This window comes from Palaemon carinicauda, chromosome 18, assembly GCF_036898095.1.
Source record: "Palaemon carinicauda isolate YSFRI2023 chromosome 18, ASM3689809v2, whole genome shotgun sequence".
NCBI classification, from domain to species: domain Eukaryota; kingdom Metazoa; phylum Arthropoda; class Malacostraca; order Decapoda; family Palaemonidae; genus Palaemon; species Palaemon carinicauda.
This window is the reverse complement of record NC_090742.1, coordinates 107,298,865-107,319,698: the sequence shown is the minus strand read 5'-3', so window position 1 is coordinate 107,319,698 and position 20,834 is coordinate 107,298,865. Positions and strand designations below refer to the sequence as shown.

The window sequence follows — 20,834 nt, the reverse complement described above, 5'->3', positions numbered from 1 at the left end:
TCTGCTTATGCAGAGAACCTAGGATGCTGCTTTCCCCAAGAGAGGGGAGGATGAAGAAAAGAATAAGAGCCAGTCAAATCTTTTCATTCACACAGACTAAAACTGGGTAACAGTGCCCTCAATCTTCAGCTACTTGTCCAATAAGGAGCTTGAGGTATACAACCAGCTGTTGTGCAGCCACCACAGGACCGATAGAGATCGTATCGAGTTCCTGCGGGTCACGTCTTGCAGGAGAAAGGTTGTGAAAGTCACCTGGAGCATTCACACCCTTGCTTGTAAAACCTGTGTCACAGAGTAATCTGCTTAGAAGAGCCAAGGGCATAGCTATGCCTTTGACATCGTGAGTCGACATGTTGGATGAAGATGTGGATTCAGGGCATAATTGATGACTCTGATTCCAGCAGAGATGATGTTTTGGTGATCCTCCTCTTGTCTCTCCCAGTGCTGATGATAAGAGAAGGGACCCAGGTGGGCTGTTGCCATTCTCTTGAGGTACAGCCTCATACCTTACCCCCGGTACAGTAACAGATGATCTGGAACGTCAGTTACCAAGTGGAGACTTGTGTAGGATCCGTCACCTCTGGAGACTCTCTTGCAACATACTCGGGGACGAAACTGAACATTGCCTTTCGCCCTTCTCATTGATGGGCGATGTCGAAAGAGAGACCATGAAGTTCCCCGACTCATTTGGCCGCTGTCAAAGTGTGTAGGAACACTGTCTTCTAAACCAGGTAAAAATCTGTTGCCTGGTGAAGTGGAACGTAAAGAGGTCTCCTTAGAGACCGGAGAACTTGAACCATGTTCCGAGAGGGAGGTCTCAATTCCGACTGGGAAAAGGCAAGTTGTAAGTTCGCATGAGTTAGGAAAGATCTAGAGATAGGGGCTATCCCTTCCTTTCAGTTTGAAGGCGAGGCTCAAGGTTGAGTGTTCGTCTTTACCTACTGAAACTGAAAAGGGGGGTCTCTTCCTCTGGCATATACTCGAGGATTCCGCTATTGCTGGAATAGAGGTATCGAGTGGAGAGATACAGTACGCTTTCCCATGACAAAAGCCACAGAAGACATTACAGTATACTTTGCCTGGTAGACTGTTGCTGAGGAATTCCTCAGATATCTATACAACCTCTTCGTAACTTATTGCGAAAAGCCTCTGTGAGAGAGGATGTACTGGGTAGTCTCCAGGCATACAATCATAGCAAAGCTATAGCTTGTGGTAGATGCCGAAATGTGGTTGTCTGTGACGTGGAGAGGATTCTCTTGGAGGCTCTATCAGGAGCTGCTAAAGGTTTGGAAACCACTTTACGTAATGCCATAGCTTGAGAGCCCTTGAGAAGCTGACCGATGTTCCAGCCTTCTCGAGTAAAGGAGGAGACGTAAACGTCGTCATTGTACCCACCGTTGTTGGGCTGTTTTTTGCCAGAGCGCCTTGGGGTCTAGGACTGGGGAGCAGCGGAAACCTGAGGTTCAGGGGTGTTACGAACAGATCCCTAGTTGGAGAACCCCGTAAAGTCAGGACTTTGTCGGCTACAAGGTGATCCACAGACCTTTCGGTACACCTTATCCGAGATGCTGTGCACAGATTGTTGGCAAGCACATTCCTCTAGTCTGGAATGAAGCGGGCTGATAGTGGTACCGAACAGACTTTGGCCCATCTTAGTATTTATACTGTTAAATGGGAAGAGGCTGAGAGAAAGTTCCTTCTTGCTTGTTGATGTGAGCCTCTATGTGGTATGTGGTGTGTGGTGTTGTCGCTCATCACATCACTGAGTGGCCCGTTAGGAACTGATGAAGCTGTAGAAGGACTGGAAAGTTGGCCTTCATCTCTTGAGAGATTTAAGTGAAGATACTTTCGGACTCTGTCCAGAGGGCTGAGGTCATGTGGTGCAGCACTATGGTCCCTCCTCTCTTCTTTTGATGTGTTCTAAGCACAGCATCAAGTCCGAGGGGTGGGGAAGGATGAAAAGGTTATACCACTCCGTAGATTCTCGACTGACACCCATCCCTTGAGGTTCATCCAAACTTCTGGTCCCATGGGGGTCAGAAAGTTTGGGGAATCGAAGGCCTGATTCTAATCAGACTCAAGCTACCCCTGGAGAGAATAAATATTGAGGTGGCAGTTAGAGGCTAGACAGGCCAGAGATGATAGGTGTCCAAGGAAAAAAATAGTCACTCTGGGCTGGAAGTTCTCATTTTGAGAAAGGGTCTTGTGACTTTTCTACGCCTGTCTTTGATGAGAAGGTTTTGTGGAGATTGGTGTCTAGAATCATTCTCAGATACACCAGTCTTCTGAGAGGGAAGTAGGGAAGACTTCCACAGGTTTACCTTGATCACCCAATTTTGGAAAAAAGACTTTGGAAGTATGCCACATAGTCTGCTAAGGTCAGTCAGTCGTCCAGAAACGGAGGAGACAGAAGCCCATCCTGTGAGACCAGGATGGGTGCTGTGAAAAGACCAAAGCACAGTGCCCTGAACTGGTGTTTCTTGTTTGTCTAGACTGAATCTTCAATCCTTCCTAGAAGATGGATGGTTTGGGCCTGGAAGTATGTGTCCTTTAGGTCCAGCTTGCAAATGAAGACCTGTGGTCTTACCCCTTGTCCGAACTCCGTGGTGTGGACATTAACCCAAGGGACAGCTCCTTGCGGATCCTTTCGCATGGGAGATTGTTGACGCTGGGGTCTTGACGCGTGACGTAAAGGATGGGACGCGATACCCTGTCTAAGGATTCTTCCCTGGGAGAGAACTCCTTTAACTGACAGAAGTAAGGCAACGCTTAACCCCACTATGCGCCCTGATGGGATTGATGCTATTCCTTAGAGCAGCTTCAGTCTGGCAAATGTTAACCAATGGTTAACGGCTGGGTATCGTGGTTGCTGTGCAGTTGGAGAGTGCTCGCGAGTAGTCACCTGTCGACAAGCCGCTGATGGGGGTTGTCGATCATTTGCCGATCACTTTAGTGGATTAGTGTGATGGCAAACGGCGAATAGCGAGAAGTGTGTTGTATGCCTTCTGATCAAAGGAACCACAGGCAGAGGTTGACTAGTAAGTCCGAGGTCACGAACTTCTGGTGAACGGCAAATTGCCGATGATCGGTAAATCGGTGATCTGTGAGCCGAAAATGGTAACTGACAGGCAGATGAAGATTGTCTGATCAGTCAGCCAAGGAAGATTGGCGATTAATGAGTTGGTACTCCGCTTGAAAAGCCCTGAGAGACAGCAGAAAGGTTTAATGATAGTCAGTTGGTGATGGTGAGCCATTGATGATCAGCGATCGATCGCGGACCTGTGATTAGCTGGTCAGAGATCACCAAGCTGACAATTGTCTGATCATAGATCAGTGAGCTGAGGTCGATGATCGAAGGAAGATGAGTTGCCCATCGGCGATCTAGTGATCAGCAAGCTGATGACTGGTTACCGACACGTAATCTGCAATCGGCATGCTAGAAATTGGTGATCGTTAGCAATGGGAGAGACTAGAGGTCAATGATCAGAGAGAGATGAGCTAGTAATTGGAGATCTGATGATTGGCGACCTAGCGATCAGTAGGTTGATGATTTCTCATTGGTAATTACAGACTAGCGAGCTAATGATAGGCCGTTTGCAACGTTCAGATCGTGTTTGCTGATGGTGGTACTGTCAAGAACACCTCAAGAGAAAGGAACCAAGGGTTTCCTGTGAGGAGTCTCAACCGATGGTAGATGCGTTTGATTCCCCTTTGAAGATGAAATCTTCGGGATCTTGAACCCTTCTGTGAAGCCTCCTCCCTCTTTTCCCGGCGGCCATGCTGTAATGCGTTTGCAGGGAGGGGAATGGGGCAATGGTGACCTGTCAAAAAGTTTTCATTCTTTTTGCCTATTGCGTGACTGCGCAGGAGAGTACTAGAGCGATGGCGCACAGGATGATGCTGGTGCTCAGTTTCTGCTGAAGCACAGTTTTGGGTGAATGCGTAAAAGAGCGCTGGCGAGCAGGCAAGCGCTGGCGCATTGGCGAGCATTGGATCTGAGAGGGCATGTGTGCAGGTGAGCGCTGGCTCTTTGGCAAGAGCTGGCGCATTGGATCTGAGAATGCAACTGCGCAGGAGAGCGCTGGATCTGGGAGCATAAGTGCGCAGAAGAGAGCTGGTGAGCAGGCAAGCACTGGCTCTTTGTCAAGAGTTGGCGCATTGGCGAGTGCTGGATCTGAGAGCGCAAGTGAGCAGGAGAGCGGTGGCGTGCAGTAAGGCACTGTGTAGGGTGTTGTGCAGTCTGCCTAGAATGCGCAGAAGCACGCGGCTGGTAGCGTGAGCACGTGGGCACGCATTTATAGGCGAGCAATCGCGCATAGGAGAGCGCTGGCGAGCGCGCAAAGAATACTGCTGGAGCGCGCGCAAAGAATACTGCTGGAGTGCACCCAAAGAATACTGCTGGCGTGCGCGCACGGAAGTGATGGCGCGCAGAGATCGTTGGAGAAACAGGTGACCGAACTTGCGCGGGTGCGCTCTGAGGTTCAGGGAGCTTTGTTGTGCCGGTGATTGTAGGTTGGCCGATGAGCTGGCAAACGTTGCTCTCTGTGGCAAGGTAGCACTGGTAGGTCATCAGGTCAGCTGGTAGGACGATCAGGAACTGGGATGTGCCCTTTGGAAGGGCGAACATCCACCAATAGAGATCGCGAACGATCAAGAGTCCAGGACCGAAGTCCGAGGACTAGCTGCAGCGTCATCAGGAGAAGGTCCAGGAACAGATGACGCCCATGAGCCGGCGATCGTAGGTTGGCCGATGAGCTGGCAAGCGTTGCTCTCTGTGGCAAGGTAGCACTGGTAAGTCGTCAGGTCAGCTGGTAGGACGATCAGGAACTGGGATGTGCCCTTTGGAAGGGCGAACATCCACCAATGGAGATCGCGAACGATCAGAGTCCAGGACCGAAGTCCGAGGACTAGCTGCAGCGTCGTCAGGAGAAGGTCCAGGAACAGATGACGCCCATGAGGGTCGGTGGACCAGCAAGCTGACCTCCAGCAGTAACATTCCTCTAAAGAGGAGTCTCTATGAGAGGCCCCTCTCATGAACGAAAGAGGTGATCACTTCACAGGAGAGACTTGCCCAAGACTAGGCTCCGCCCCCGAAGGAAGAGAGACTCAGCAAGGGGGGAGCGTAGTCTAGGCGAAGACAACAACAGCATTCGGAGTTGATGAAGTTATGAAGATGCGGGAAGTTCTCCCTCGGAAGGGAGAAACAACCTCATACCTGGGAAGGAAAACTCTCCCTCAGAGGGAAAGTTGTCCAACCCCTGGAGGCGAACCTCCTGGTAGCGCTCCAAGATGATGTGAAAAGAGCGCTACCTGAGGAAGCGTAGCCGGAGCTAGTTCCTCGAAGATGAAATGCTGATCAGGTGTTGCCACGGGCATACTCCTAAGAGAAGGAATGACGCCCATGATGACGTCCTCTGAGGGACAGCAGTGACAGCAGATTCCCCAGGCATGAAAAGAACAGCTCTGCTTCGTCGGCACTCTTAGTCGAACAAAGAAAACTGCATCGCTAACTGAATAAAAATAAAACAAATTATGTAACAGAAAATTCCCTCGGGAGGAACATTTAGTCCACGACGGGAAGGGAGACCAGCGAGGGAACAAACATAAAATAAGTACTGCGCCCTCCCTTCCCTGGTCGACATCGACGGAAGAAGGGGAGCGGAGAGTAACTTATAAAACAAGAATTACAATTATTCAAATCAGCTAAATATATTCACTAATAGGAAGAACCACTGATCCTCCGAAGGGAAGTGTTCCCCACGGAGTAGAAGCTGAAAAGTTAAATTACAAATAATCATAATTTGACTTAAATAATTGAGAAAACAATCGGAAGCGCAACCTAACCCGCGAACGGGAAAGGTGCTCCCCGTTAGTACACTGTCGGAGGCCCATGACAGGTGAATGGCCTTTAGAAGAGAAAGACCGTAGTCAATCTCTGAGAGGCTACACTCCCTTCGCTCAGTAATCCATGTTTCCCGTAAGAAGAGGGAAAGGCGAAGACAACAGTTGAACGAGGAGGGTTCAAACAATGACGATTACCCTGCGGTGGCGGCCCAGTCAACGGTAGGTTAACCCATACGTATCTAAAGTTTGCAGGGGGGGTTTAATATTTCCCTAGCCCCACCTTCCAACAAACCCTTTTCCGTTGAAACCTTTGCCCAAGTCAGATCTTTGTTAATTCAAGCGTCGTCTTTTTGTGTATTTTACGATCAAAGTTTTAGAAAATTGTAACAACTTCAGTAATCCATACTTGAAAGTATTTTGGTGAATTCCAATGTTAATAATTTTCTTAAAACTCATAATGTAATATACCAACTTTTACAGTGTTCCAAGTGCAGTACTAAAATAAGGCAAAGCAGTTAAGACGCCACAGACTCACATTCACAAGTTCACCCCAGTGACCCACAAGTTACGTCGTCACGGTCATAAAAGTCATTAATTTCTTTAACTTTAATGTGTTAGTTTTACTATATTTTGTTAAAGTGCGAAGCTCAACATTACCGCTTGCCAGTGCATACGAGGTTGATGTTTTATTTGCCTGTGATCGTAAGCGAGGAACAAGAACCATTATATTTAACGTTGCTAATGTTAGCGTAACATTACTAATGTTAGCGTGCGCAGCTCAACATTACCACTTGCCAGTACATACGAGCTTGATGTTTTATTTTCATGCGAGCGAAGCGAGCTACAGTAATGGCAGAACAAGAACCATTATACAGTATACAATGTTATCATAACAGTGCTAACGTTATCGTAACGTGAGTGAAGTGATACAGATTAACATGATATATAAAACAAAGGGCATTATATGAAGTTTGTGACCTAGGAACTTCTAGGTTAGGTTAGGTGGGTTTATTAGGTTCTGTACCCTTTTTGTACTTTTTTATATATTGTGTAAAGGGTATATGGAAAATTTTTTTTAAATACACATGATAATATTACCGCAGCATTGCTAACGTTAGCAATGCCACCATAACGTTGGTAACGCTGTGTATCATTGGTAACGTTGCTAATGTTACCGTTCGCAGTACATACGTGAGTGAAGTGACATGGAATTTGAACAAGTCATGTTTAAACATTTTAACAGAAAATATAAGTTTTCCTGCAGAAAATAACGTGATTTAACCAGTTTTCACCTTCATTTTATCAATAATAACGGCAACCAGTTCGGCTACTTAAAAGTTAGTCAAATTGGTTGTTCTGTTGGTTTGCAGTTGAAATGAAAGTCAAATTCCGTCAAATCCCATTATTTACTACAGGAAAACATATCTTTTCTGTTCGAAATCAGAATATATAATATAGTAAAACTTTACCCAAAGTTTAATTAAGTTATTTCAAATATCATACAATTAAACTCGTACATGGTACATTGTAAGAAGGTTCGAACGTAATTGATGACGATACCTAGTGCAAACCCCTGGCTTTTCAGTGATGGTAGTCGACCAACCATTGAACACAAACTATGGATTACCGCCAAGAATAATCATAAAAAACGTTCAACACCACAAAATGTACATTAAAAGTCTTATTTTCAACAAACTGTTTAATGCACTATTCTATAATTTTACCAAGAATACAAGGGGAAAATTAGTCATGTAACCTACTGCCTTCAGTATTAAAGGAATGGCCTGAATTAATTATTCTCTAGAGTAGGATGGTATAGTCCCTGGCTAGATGCAATTTGCTTACCAAACTACAAACCTTAATTAGATTAGAGGAGCCAATAAAGTCTGTTTCACACTCAAGTCGACCTGTAATATGGTCAGGAAGAATTTCTCCTTAAAACCTACGGTAGACAAGAAAGGTAGTTTAAGCCTATTCTTTGAAGGTAACGTAGTCAACGACAGACTAAGGAGGACTTGTCTAAACAGGGATTTTCTGGATTTTTTTTTTCAAAGTCACCACATCAAAAGTGTTTCCTGAACATCCAGTTCCTCAAAGTGACAGACACAATGTTGATATCAAGGTTATCGTCGTCCAGTTGATTTTGACTTACGTCATCTACTCTGACAGATAGGCAGTCTACTGCCATTTCCCATAACAATTGCAAATTCTACGTTATTACTAGTGGATTTTCAATTAAATATGTACTTAATGCTTCTAAAAATACTTACTGGCTGGTATCGTATGCTATTGGGCATGATAACTCCACCAAATTTAGGTGAAAGTTGTTTTAATAACACAAACGGCTGAGGTGACCTCTTGTTTGTTGTCGATTTTTGATGTGTCGTCGTCAAGTCTATGGGTATATAAAAGCAACCTTTTCACTTAATATGTCAAAACCTTGAAAAAAAAACATAAAGTAATGTTATTTCTTTTGTTAAAAAATAATCAAATAATATAGTACTTAAGATTGCCAATTTTCACGGACAAAAATAATAAAATCTCTCTTGTCCGAGTCTTAATCTGCGAGCATTTTAGAACCAAACCATCTCAAATAATTATTCTTATGACAGTTGATAATAGGATACTTGAATCTAAATTAGTAAGACTCTATCATAGCAATTCAATGGCAGAGCATTTATACTGATTAGATCTACTTGAGATTGGTGTTCTTGGTTGTATCACTATTTCGAACAAGTGAATGGTTAGGCACACAGCCATCTTGAATTACGTCAAATTATAGAAAGAGCCATTCTGGTCCTCATAAGAAACATTCAACTTTATTTTCACGTTATTAGTTTATTGACAATTTTGATGCATTTACGTAATCATTTTAAGTTTAAGATTAAATGTGCCCCTAAATGTGTTATATTTTTCTTTAAAAAGTGTCTGTTATCAGTTAAAACACGGTCTTTTCAGATCATTACAATAACATTTAGCTTAGTAGTTCATGAATTCTTCGTAGGCTTAACAATATATATCTAATGACATTTAGTTTTATATCAACTCTTACGTAGGATAAGGTACGTAATCTTTTTAGATTAGACGTTGTTGATAACGAGAAAAGAACATGATATTAAGCGTAAAATGGAAGTTGAATTCGTAGCAAATGAAAGAAATCCGAAAGTTAATAGTTTTGTTAAACGAATAAAGTTGAACGCAGCATTTCTCAAACAGTAGGCTAAATACTAATCTTGTAATCAGAACATCAAAAATAACTTTATTTCAGGGACATAATAGTTTAAGACCTTACATTTACGTTAACTTTTTCTTTATCTTCATATTTGATCTTCATTTTCAAAATCATTGTTAGCTATCTTTTTTTTTTTCAGTCTTAATACATATTATAGACGAGAATTTGTTTTGCTTGATGTACCTTTCTCGACATGTTGGCCGGTTTGGAACATTTATTAATCAATTGTTTGTATGACCATTACATTTGCCTGCAGGTATTTATGTCCATATTGGTTATTGTTAATATAATTGCAAAGTTTGCATCTAAATATGACATAACCTCTATTGATTTTTACTATTTTACTAGTTGAAGATACTGAGTAAAAATTTTGGATAACTGCATTCGAAAGAGCCATGTCGTATAATATTGTGACACTACAATTGACTTTTGTATAAGGCAATATTAGAAACCTTACATTTGCCTCCAGACAGTATGTTATTTCATTATGTTCAGACAATTCGATTTCTGAATTCCTGAATTCGTTGGAACTTGAACTACACTCCCCAGCCTTCAAAAAACATAATTTTTAAACGGTGCCATTTCCATGGCAAGACTGGATAACAGAGAATATTAGGACTGAATATCATCTTTTGTGCACTTCAGGCTATGAGTATAAGTGTAATGAGATTCAAGTCACGGAGGTTTGTTGTGGCATGACAACTTTCATTTGTGACTTCTTACCATCATGGCTAAGATACAAGATGATAGAAAGTTTTTGTGTGTGTTTGATGGCAATTCCATAGCTCAAAATAGAGTTTGGGTGACATTTTCTCCTACTGCTTAATTGCCATAACATAGGAACATTTGAATCTGTTTCTGAACCCGGGTGTAAGCAAATCATAAATCAGACACATGCATTGTGAAATCTCTCTCTCTCTCTCTCTCTCTCTCTCTCTCTCTCTCTCTCTCTCTCTCTCTCTCTCTCTCTCTCTCTTACAAATTCGTAGAGGTAAAACTTAGAAATAGTATTTATCCTTATGAAAGAACATAATCGAAAATACAATTACATCATGACCGAAATTACCCTTCGTATATATCTACGAAGGGAAAAGACAACGAGTGGTTATATATGGACAACTAAATGACTGGTTGAATAACTAAAAAGAACAGAACTGAAGGCATTCACAATTATCAACCTTATATATATATATATATATATATATATATATATATATATATATATATATATATATATGCACACACACACACACACACACACACACACACACATATATATATATATATATATATATATATATATATATATATATATATATATATATATATATATATATATATATATATATATATATAGAATAACTGACGAGATGATACTGCCCGATAATGACGTAACTCTCAGAATACTTACAAGATTATTTTGTAGAATGTAGCATGAAGAGACAATCCCCGATGAATGGGAGTTAGATTTGTGGGTGGAAATGGCAAAAAAGAAAAATGAGACCTGAGTGTTTGCAAAAAATTATAGGTATAACTTTTACGTCAGTTATTATGGAAATATATAGTATGCTTATTCTAAAGAGTTGAAGAAAAAGATTGATGAAAAGCTGAGAGATGAACAAGCGGGATTTCGAAATGGTAGAAGTTGCACTGACCAAATTTCCATTTTGAGGCATGTTGCACAGCAATGCTTAGAATATAGAAATCCCATTTTGATGTCATTTGTGGTCTATGAAAAAGCATTTGATAGTGTGCACCGGACAATTTTTTGGAGAGTCCTGCGTTATTATGGAATTCCTCTTAAATATGTGAACTTAATTAAGTCTGTTCATGAGCATAGCATGTACAAAGTTAATGTTAATGGAGTCTTAACAAATGGATATCCAGTGAAAACTGGAGCACTCCAGGGGAATGTGTTGTCACCTATGTTGTTATCCTCCTCATGGATTTTGTAATGCATAGAACAGATGGAGGTGGTGGAGAAGGATTAGACTGGATTGGTGATAGGAAATCAGCAGACCTAGAGTATGCTGATGATGCTGTCCTTGTTAGCAGAACACCACAGGATTTCCAATGCTTGCTTACCAAAATGCATGAAATATCACACGAAGCTGGGCTGAAGATAAAAAGAAGAAAGATTGAGATTATGAGAACGGAGTATAGTAGGGTGAGGCAATTTTGGACACCTTTTTAGTAATCTTTGTACAAAATCTATATTAATAATTTATGACCAAATACCAAACATGTTTTCAAGAGAGGGAGCTCTCATTTATAAAAATGGCTTGTTTCATAATCATCAAAGAATTAGAAATTCTTGTATTACAGTAATAAAAAAAAGATATTTCAGAGGCGAGGCAATTTTGGACAGTGAGGCAATTTTGGACAAGTCTGTATCTCCGTTAAGCGCCAACGCTCAGTTGGACAAACTATGTCAATTTGTGGTCCCTATCAATATAAATATGCTAGAAAAAAATTATAGACTTACATAAATTTTTGTGTCCGTAATCCAAGATTGTCCAATTTTGCCTCGCCAAGAAAAAAGTGAGCAGTTTGCCTGTCCAATTTTGCCTGACCATGGTTTTGAAAACTGTCCAATTTTACCTTACTATATGAATATGTAAATCAAACTTTGTATTCGAGCACACAAATATACTTTTATGTATAAATATGCATATATGTAATCATAAAAATTCAAAAATAAGACATAAGAGGTGTGTCTGCCCAAGGTGACACCCTAAAAGTGAGTGACACCCTGAGAGTTACATTAAAAAACAAAAAGTTTCTTTCTTGCTCGATGGTTATGATATGATTTTCAAAAAGTTATTTAATACTCGGGACACTCATGGGGTGAAACCTTCAAAAAGTTTAACCAAAACATGGTAACATCCTCGAGAGGGGTGTCAACCCAAATGCTAGAAATATCTAAAAAAAACTCTACTATATACATTGTTTCTATAATAATTCACATATCCAAATGAAAATTTCAGGAATTGAAATAGAATATATTTTCACTGTTCCTGCTAATTTCCATGTTGATAACTGTCATGTTGCCTTTTTGATATGGTGTTAAATGAAGCAACATTAGAGTGAACAGCATGATAGATACATCAAGGAGGGGCAAAGCTGATCCCATAAACAATATTCGTCCTAAGTTGTACCTATCCATTTTATTCTTGTCATTGTTACCTCATACTATGAACGAACCATCAAAGAGATATTTTTTACCTACAAAAGAAAGGGATATAATCGAAGATTTAAGAAAAAAAGATGAAATGAAAAATATAAGGAAAAAAACAGAGATAGAAACATGACAAATCATGGAAATAAAAAGCAACCAAGTATCTCTCGATTCTTTAAGAAAAAATGTCTGCAAACACTAACGTAAATACAAAAAAAAAAAAATCTAAATTGACCAGGGTAATAAATAGTGATAATTGAACAGTTAGGATAGTCCCGATAGTGAATGATAAGAATTTATTTATACCTAAAATAAAAGAAATAAAAAAGAAATTCAAATTATTTTGGAAGATATTAAGGATCGTTCATTATTTTGCATTGGTAGAGCAACAAAGGGGTTTTTAGAGGAAGAAGGAGGCTAAGTGACTCGCCTTAAGCTAGATGCTTGAAGCCGCTGCTCACATATCATCATCATCATCTCCTCCCACGCCTATTAACGCAAAGGGCCTCAATTAGATTTCGCTAGTCGTCTCTATCTTCAGCTTTTAATTCAATACTTCTCCTGAGTCTTCCAACTCTTCTAGTACCTTGTGGAGGCCAGTTTAAAGTTTGGTGAACTAATGTCTCTTAGGGAGAACAAAGAGCATCCCCAAACCATCTCCATCTACCCCTCACCATGATCTCATCCACATGTGGCGCTTGAGTAATCTCTCTTAGTTTCATTTCTAATCCAGTCCTGTCATTTAACACCCAATATTCTTCTGAGGGCTTTGTTCTCAAATCTTCAAAATGAGTTTCATTAATATACCAAGATTCACGACCATAAGTAACACCGATCTCACTAAATTGATATATAGCCTAATCATTATATGTAATTTTAGGCGACCTGATTTCCAAATTTGGCTTAACCTATCCATCCTATGATTTGCTTTTTTCAATCTTTCATTAAACTCGAATTCTAAAGCTCCTATATTAGATATCATAGTTCCTAAATATTTAAATAATTCTACCTCATTAATCCTTTATCCTTCCAAAAATATTTCATCTTCCATTGCATATTCCGTTCTCATCATCTGTCTTTCTTCTATTTATCTCGAGCCCAACCTCATGTGATTTTTCATGCATTCTGGTAAGCAAGCTTTCCAAGCCCTGTGGTGTTCTGCTAATTAGGACAGCGTCATCAGCATACTCTAGGTCTCCTAATTTTCTGTTACCAATCCAGTCCAATCCTTCTCCACCATCCCCAACCGATCTATGCGTTACAAAATCTATGAGGAGGATAAACAACATAGGTAACAATCCATTCCCTTAGAGTACTCCACTTTTCACTGGAAATTCGTTTGATAAGACTCCACTAACATTAACTTTGCATTTGCTATGCTTATGAACAGACAATTAAATTTACATATTTGAGAGGAACTCCATAATGTCGCAGGACTCTCCACAAAATTTGCCAGAGCACATAATCAAAAGCTTTTTCATAGCCCACATATACCATCAAAAGTGGAATTCAATATTCTACATATTGCTGTACCACATGTCTTAACTGAAAATTTGGTCAGTACAACTTCTACCTTTTCTAAATCCTGCTTGTTCATCTCTCAACTTTTCATCAATCTTTCTCTCTAGTCTCTTTAGAATGAGCATTCTATATATTTCCATGACAGCTGACGTAAGTGTGATGCCTCTGTAATGATTGCAATCAGTCAGATCTTTTTTTTTGTCATTTTCACCAGCACTCATAGCTCCCATATATAAGGCTTTGCCTCTTCACGCCACATTCTACAAAATAATCTTGTAAGTAATCTGGGAGTCACTTCATTTTCAGGCAATATCATCTCAGCAGTTATTCCTTCGTATCCAGGGGCTTTCCATCTTTTGAGTTTTTTAAGAATAGCTTCGACTTCAAACACACCTAATTCATTCATGGGCACATCAAGGTCTTCATCAGTTTCAGGTATATCAACCAAATTATTCCCTTCGTATTTCCTGTTCATGACTTCACTAAAGTGTTAAATCCAACGTTACCTTTCTTCACGTTCTTTTGTTATAACAGATCCATCTTTCTTTTTGATGGGTATAGTTTTTTTTTTACCGTAGAGATTTCATGAATAATTCCAAGAGCAATTTCTACAACAAAGACACTCCCTGAATTCATAGCTTTGTCAGCCTCATCTGCTTTCCTGTCTAAATATTCTCTCCAATCATTCCCGATATTTCTTTTGACCTCACTATCAATACTGAAATACTTGGCATGCTCTGCCTTGTAATTTTCATTACTTCCTCGAAAACTTTAAGAAATCAATTTCTGTCTTTTTCTTCTTTTTATAGTATCCCAAGTATCATTTGATATCCATGGTTTTCTCCTTTTAACTGCATGTCCCAAAACTTCGTCTCTTAAAGTCTCTCAAGACTGTAAATCGATTCCTACATTCAGTTACAAAGATTTCTGTGCTCATCCTCTAGAAGCTTAGTTGTATCAAACTTAGGTATTCTATCTACATTTCTGTTGGGTTCTTTCTGTTTTAATATTTGCCTGGCAATGGGGAGCTGGTGATCACTACCAATAACTGCACCTCTATAGCTTGTTACATTTCCCAGAGTCCTCCTTCTCTCTTTATCAATGGCTATGTGATCTATTTGATATTTGTAATTGCCACATGGAGAAGTCCTTGTATATTTGTGGATAGCCTTGTGCTGGAAAAGAGTACCTCCAGTAACAAGATTGTTTGTTGAACAATAACTTATAAAATGTACCCCATTTTCATTTGCAAACTTCGCCAAAAACCTCAACACCTATCACATTTTCTGTCCCTTGATTATTCCTTCCAACTTTAGCATTGAAGTCATTAATCACAATTTTCATATCTCTCTAGGTTCTCACCTATTATACTCTGCAGTTCTTCCCAGTATTCATCTTTCCTTTCTTCAGGGGAATCATTTGATTTGCCTTGGAAGATGGAATCTTCGGGATCTTGAACCCTTCTGTGAAGCCTCTTCCCTTTTTGCCCGGCGGGCATGCTGTCGTGCGTTTGCGGGGAGGGGAACGGGGCAATTTTAACCTGTCAAAAAGTTTTCATTCTTTTTGCCTCTCGCGCGAGTGCGAAGGAGAGTACTGGAACGTTGGCGCACAGGATGCTGCTGGTGCTCAGTTTCTGCTGAAGCACAGTTTTTGGTGAAGGGGCAGAAAAGCGCTGGCGAGCAGGAAACCAGTGCGTAGGGTGAATATACAAAGAATAAGCCAGACTATTTGGCCTCTATTTTGAGATACCTTACCTCTAGCATTAGAGGCTCTTTGACCTTTTATTTTGAGGTGCCATACTTCCAACATTAGAGGATATTTAAGCTCTATTTTGAGGTGCCATACCCTTAGTATTAAGGGCTCTATGACCTCTATTTTGAGGTACTATAATCTTAGCATTATATGTTCTTTGATCTCTAATTTGAAGTGCTTTACCTTTAGTATTAGAGGCTCTTTGATCTCTATTTTGAGGCTCCTTACTTTTAGCATTAGAGGTTCTTTGACCTCCATTTTGAGGCTCCTTATTATTAGCATTAGAGGCTCTTTGACCTCTATTTTGAGGCTCCTTACTTTGAGCATTAGAGGGTTTTTACCTCTATTTTAAGGCTCCTTACGTTTAGCATTAGAGGCTCTTTAACCTCTATTTTGAGACTGCTCACTTTTAACATTAGAGTCTCTTTGACCTCTAATTTGAGGCTCCTTACTTTTAGCATTAGAGGCTCTTTGACCTCTATTTTCAGGCTCATTACTTTCAGCATTAGAGGCTGTTTGACCTCTATTTTGAGTCTCCATACTTTGAGCATTAGAGGGTCTTTGACCTCTATTTTGAGGCTCCTTACGTTTAGCATTAGAGACTCTTTGACCTCTATTTTGAGGCTCCTTACGTTTAGCATTAGAGGGTCTTTGACCTCTATTTTAAGGCTCCTTACGTTTAGCATTAGAGGCTCTTTGACCTTTATTTTGAGGCTCATTACTTTTAGCATTAGAGGCTCTTTGACCTCTATTTTGAGACTGCTCACTTTCAGCATTAGAGTCTCTTTGACCTCTATTTTGGGGCTCCTTACTTTTAGCATTAGAGGGTCTTTGACCTCTATATTGAGGCTCCTTACTTTTAGTATTTGAGGGTCTTTGACCTCTATTTTGAGGCTCCTTACATTTAGCATTAGAGGGTCTCTGACCTCTATTTTGAGGCTTCTTATGTTTAGCATTAGAGGGTCTTTGACCTCTATTTTGAGACTCCTTACTTTTAGCTTTAGAGTCTCTTTGACCTCTGTTTTGAGGCTCCTTACGTTTAGCCTTAGAGGGTCTCTGACCTCTATTTTGAGGCCTCTTACGTTTAGCATTAGAGGGTCTTTGACCTCTATTTTGAGGCTCCTTACTTTCAGCATTAGAGTCTCTTTTACCTCTATTTTGAGGCTCCTTACGTTTAGCATTAGAGGGTTCCTGACGTCTATTTTGAGGCTTCTTATGTTTAGCATTAGAGGGTCTTTGACCTCTATTTTGAGGCTCCTTACTTTTAGCTTTAGAGTCTCTTTGACCTCTATTTTGAGGCTCCTTACTTTTAGCTTTAGAGGGTCTTTGATCTCTATTTTGAGGCTCCTTACTTTTAGCATTAGAAGCTCTTTGACCTCTATTTTGAGGCTCCTTAAATTTAGCTTTAGAGTGTCTTTGACCCCTGTTGTGAGGCTCCTTACTTTTAGCATTAGAGGGTCTTTGATCTCTATTTTGAGGCTCCTTACTTTTAGCATTAGAGTCTCTTTGACTTCTATTTTGAGGCTCCTTACGTTTAGCATTGGAGGTTCTTTCACCTCTGTTTTGAGGCTCCTTACTTTTAGCATTAGAGGGTCTTTGACCTCTATATTGAGGCTCCTTACTTTAAGCATTAGAGGCTCTTTGACCTCTATTTTGAGGCTCCTTACTTTGAGCATTAGAAGCTCTTTGACCTCTATTTTGAGGCTTCTTACGTTTAGCATTAGAGGGTCTTTGACCTCTATATTGAGGCTCCTTACTTTAAGCATTAGAGGCTGTTTGACCTCTATTTTGAGACTCCTTACTTTTAGCATTAGAGGGTCTTTGACCTCTATATTGAGGCTCCTTACTTTAAGCATTAGAGGCTCTTTGACCTCTATTTTGAGGCTCCTTACTTTGAGCATTAGAAGCTCTTTGACCTCTATTTTGAGGCTTCTTACGTTTAGCATTAGAGGCCCTTTGACCTCTGTTTTGAGGCTCCTTACTTTTAGTATTAGAGGTTCTTTGACCTCTACTTTGAGGCTCCTTACTTTTAGCATTAGAGGGTCTTTGACCTCTATTTTGAGGTTCCTCACTTTTAACATATGAGGTTCTTTGACCTCTGTTTTGAGGCTCTTTTTTTTTTAGCATTAGAGGTTCTTTGACCTCTATTTTGAGGTGCTATACTCTAGCATTAGTGTTTCTTTGACCTTTATTTTAATCCCCTTACCTCTAACATTGAAAGCTCTTTGACCTTTATTTTTGGGTGCTTTATTTCTAGCACTAGAGGCTCCTTAAGACCTATGTTTTAAGGCGACTAACTGCTAATAGTAGAGGCTATTTGACCTCAGTTTTTAGGTGACCTACCTCTATAATTAAAGGCTATTTTTTATACTTCTTCATATAAAGGCTTTCCTTCTCTATTCTCTTCTGTCTTTTATAGTTTTTCAAGATCTTCTTTGCTTAGTTTGCCAGTCTCCTTCGAGATTTCAAGAGACATTTCAGTACTGTTTGTTCTCGGTTCGTCAGATTCCTCGGAGAAATCGATGGCTTTCATGTCTTTACCTATAAGGGCGATGGGTAAAGACATGGATGCCATTGATTTCTCGGCATCCACATCGTCGCTAAACCGCAAGCAAATTATCCTTCAAGGCGCTTACATTATGATCTTCAAAGCTCGCCAACTTCGGTAGGACCTATCCAAACTATCTGTAGATGAAGGTGTTCCGAATAGCCTCCAGTTCATCCTGTAGTTGTAACAAAATTCTCACAGTCAGTTACCTGTTCCGCCAGAACGCGAGCTCTGTTAGTAAAGTGAAATCCTCCTCCCAATGTTCACTGCGTAAACTTCCATAGGTACAGTACATACAGATCGTGAGGTGTTGCAAGGTATGTTTAAAAAAAAAAGAGAGAGAGAGAGAGAGAGAGAGAGAGAGAGAGAGAGAGAGAGAGAGAGAGAGAGAGAGAGAGAGAGAGATCAGGTCTTCAGAAGTCTTTTGGAATCCGGGGCGGAGCCGTTCAGAACTGCTCCGGGAAGATTCCGTTCTGGAGTCATTCAGAACTCTATGCTAAGTCTGCAGCTATTTCTTCTGAAGTCATTTGGAGAGGAGATTCAGGAAGATTTTCTTCCGAAATCGTTCAGAGATTTCTGGAATCATTCAGAATTCCATGCTAAGTCTATGGAAATTTCTTCTGAATCCTTTTCGAGATGCACGAAGATTTTCTCCCGAAGCCGTTTAGGACTCGCGAAAAATTCTCTTGTTTTCTCTAGTTTCAATAGGCTTTGATAGGAAGATGAAAAACAATGATTTATTAATCTCTCTCGCTCTCTCTCTCTCTCTCTCTCTCTCTCTCTCTCTCTCTCTCTCTCTCTCTCTCTCTCTCTCTCTCTCTCAAAATTGGGGGAAGTGCCTTGGTATATATATATATATATATATATATATATATATATATATATATATATATATATATATATATATTTATATATTTAGACTTATATTATAGGTAGCTTTTAATCATAGTTAATATACGGGTATTTTTTTTTTAATCATTATCATTATAATTATTATTATTATTATTATTATAATTATCATTATAATCTAAGCTATAACATTAGTTGGAAAATCTTTGCTGAGCATGGCGATACGCAAACCCTTTCACCAGGGTATAGTACATATGTTGTATATGATATGAATTGATATGATTACAAGCCAGATATTGCATTAAGGTGGTGATTGTGTAGTTAAACGAATGGTCATGGGGTGTACGTTTTATCTGAATGAGAGAAACGGTCCAAGGAAATGAATAGATTTAATTTTTTTTCAAGGGGAGAATTAACCAAGGTGACACCATGGTTTTTAAGGCCACAGAATTGCTAAGATTGCCTGGAATAATGATGGGTAGAGTTTAAGCCTGGGATAATAAAATATGTGGAATGTTAGAAAGTTCTTTTTGTTTATAGTGCAGTGTGAATGTTGTTGGTATACCATTTTGCATATAGAAAGGTCGAAATATATCCATAGGAAGAACGCTCAATGTACACAATAGTCATTTTCTTATGTCTTCTTGCCCTTATGTTTTATCTCATTATCTCCCCTTTTAAGTGGAACCTACCTCTCAGAGTGAGGAAAAGTAAATGATTAATTTGGGCCTCTCTCTCTCTCTCTCTCTCTCTCTCTCTCTCTCTCTCTCTCTCTCTCTCTCTCTCTCTCAGCTATACACAACCATTGTAGCTGCCACTTTTACCAGCCCCCGAGACTCTCTCTCTCTCTCTCTCTCTCTCTCTCTCTCTCTCTCTCTCTCTCTCCATTTTATAATTGTAGTATCATGTAACGCTCTTTTCTTCTTTGTCAGACGATTTTTTACCACTTTTCGATTTTTATTCAAATTATTTTTTTTTCTTTCCTGTTTATGCAGTCTTTCTCCTTTTGTTTCTGATACCTACTCTCCAGAACAATGCTTATAGCACTGAACCGCCAACTTCCTCCATAATCATAGGTGTTTTTTTTTTTTTTTTTTTTTGGGGGGGTGCGTTATTTATTCATTTATTTTTTTATAAATGCGTCTTAATGTTTTTTTTTTTTTTTTTGCATAGCTCTTTCTTCTTCTTCTTCTTCTTCTTCTTTAATAAATAGCACAAGTTAATGGTTATGGCTTTCGTTTAACGGGTATAATTTGTGTAATATGCAATGGAAGATGAAATATCATTGGAAGACGAAAGGATTAATGAGGTAGAATATTTAAGTATTTAGGAACCATGATCTCCAATACAGGGTCTTTAGAATGAGAGTTTAGTGAAAAATTGAAAAAAGCAAATCAGACAATGGCTAGGTTAAGTAAACTTTGGAAATCAAATCGCCTGAAAGTACATATAAAAATCAGACTATATATTAGTTTAGTAAGATCGGTATTACTATATGGACATGAGTCATGGTGCGATTATGAGACAATCTCCAATAGATTTAGTAGATTAGGGAACAAAGCCCTCAGAAGGATATTTGGAGTTAAATGACAGAACAGGATTAAAAATGAAACAATAAGAGAGATTACTCGAGTGTCATATGTGGACGAGATCATGATAAGGGATAGATGGAGATGGTTTGCCATGCTCTTCGCACTCCCCAAAAGATAATAGTTCACCAAACGTTCAGCTGGACTCCACAAGATGACTTGGAAAACCCATGCCTACATGGCTGAGGACTATGAATCGCAAAGTGGGAGATGATGATTGGAGAAGTATTGAATTAAAAGCTCAAGATAGAGACGACTTTTGCGTCAATAGGCGTAGCAGGAGATGATGACGATGATATATATGTGTATATGTATATGTAT

The 20,834-nt window shown here is 39.8% G+C and overlaps 1 protein-coding gene across 1 annotated transcript in view; it reads right to left on the bottom strand.

The window, feature by feature from the left end:
* The window catches only part of Ndfip (Nedd4 family interacting protein), a 132,550-nt gene that overhangs the window by 99,332 nt on the left and 12,384 nt on the right, over nt 1-20,834 (bottom strand). The window contains exon 3 of the mRNA XM_068391815.1: nt 8,115-8,260. Coding sequence (XP_068247916.1) covers nt 8,115-8,260 — 146 coding nt within the window. The remainder of the gene's footprint in view (nt 1-8,114; nt 8,261-20,834) is intronic.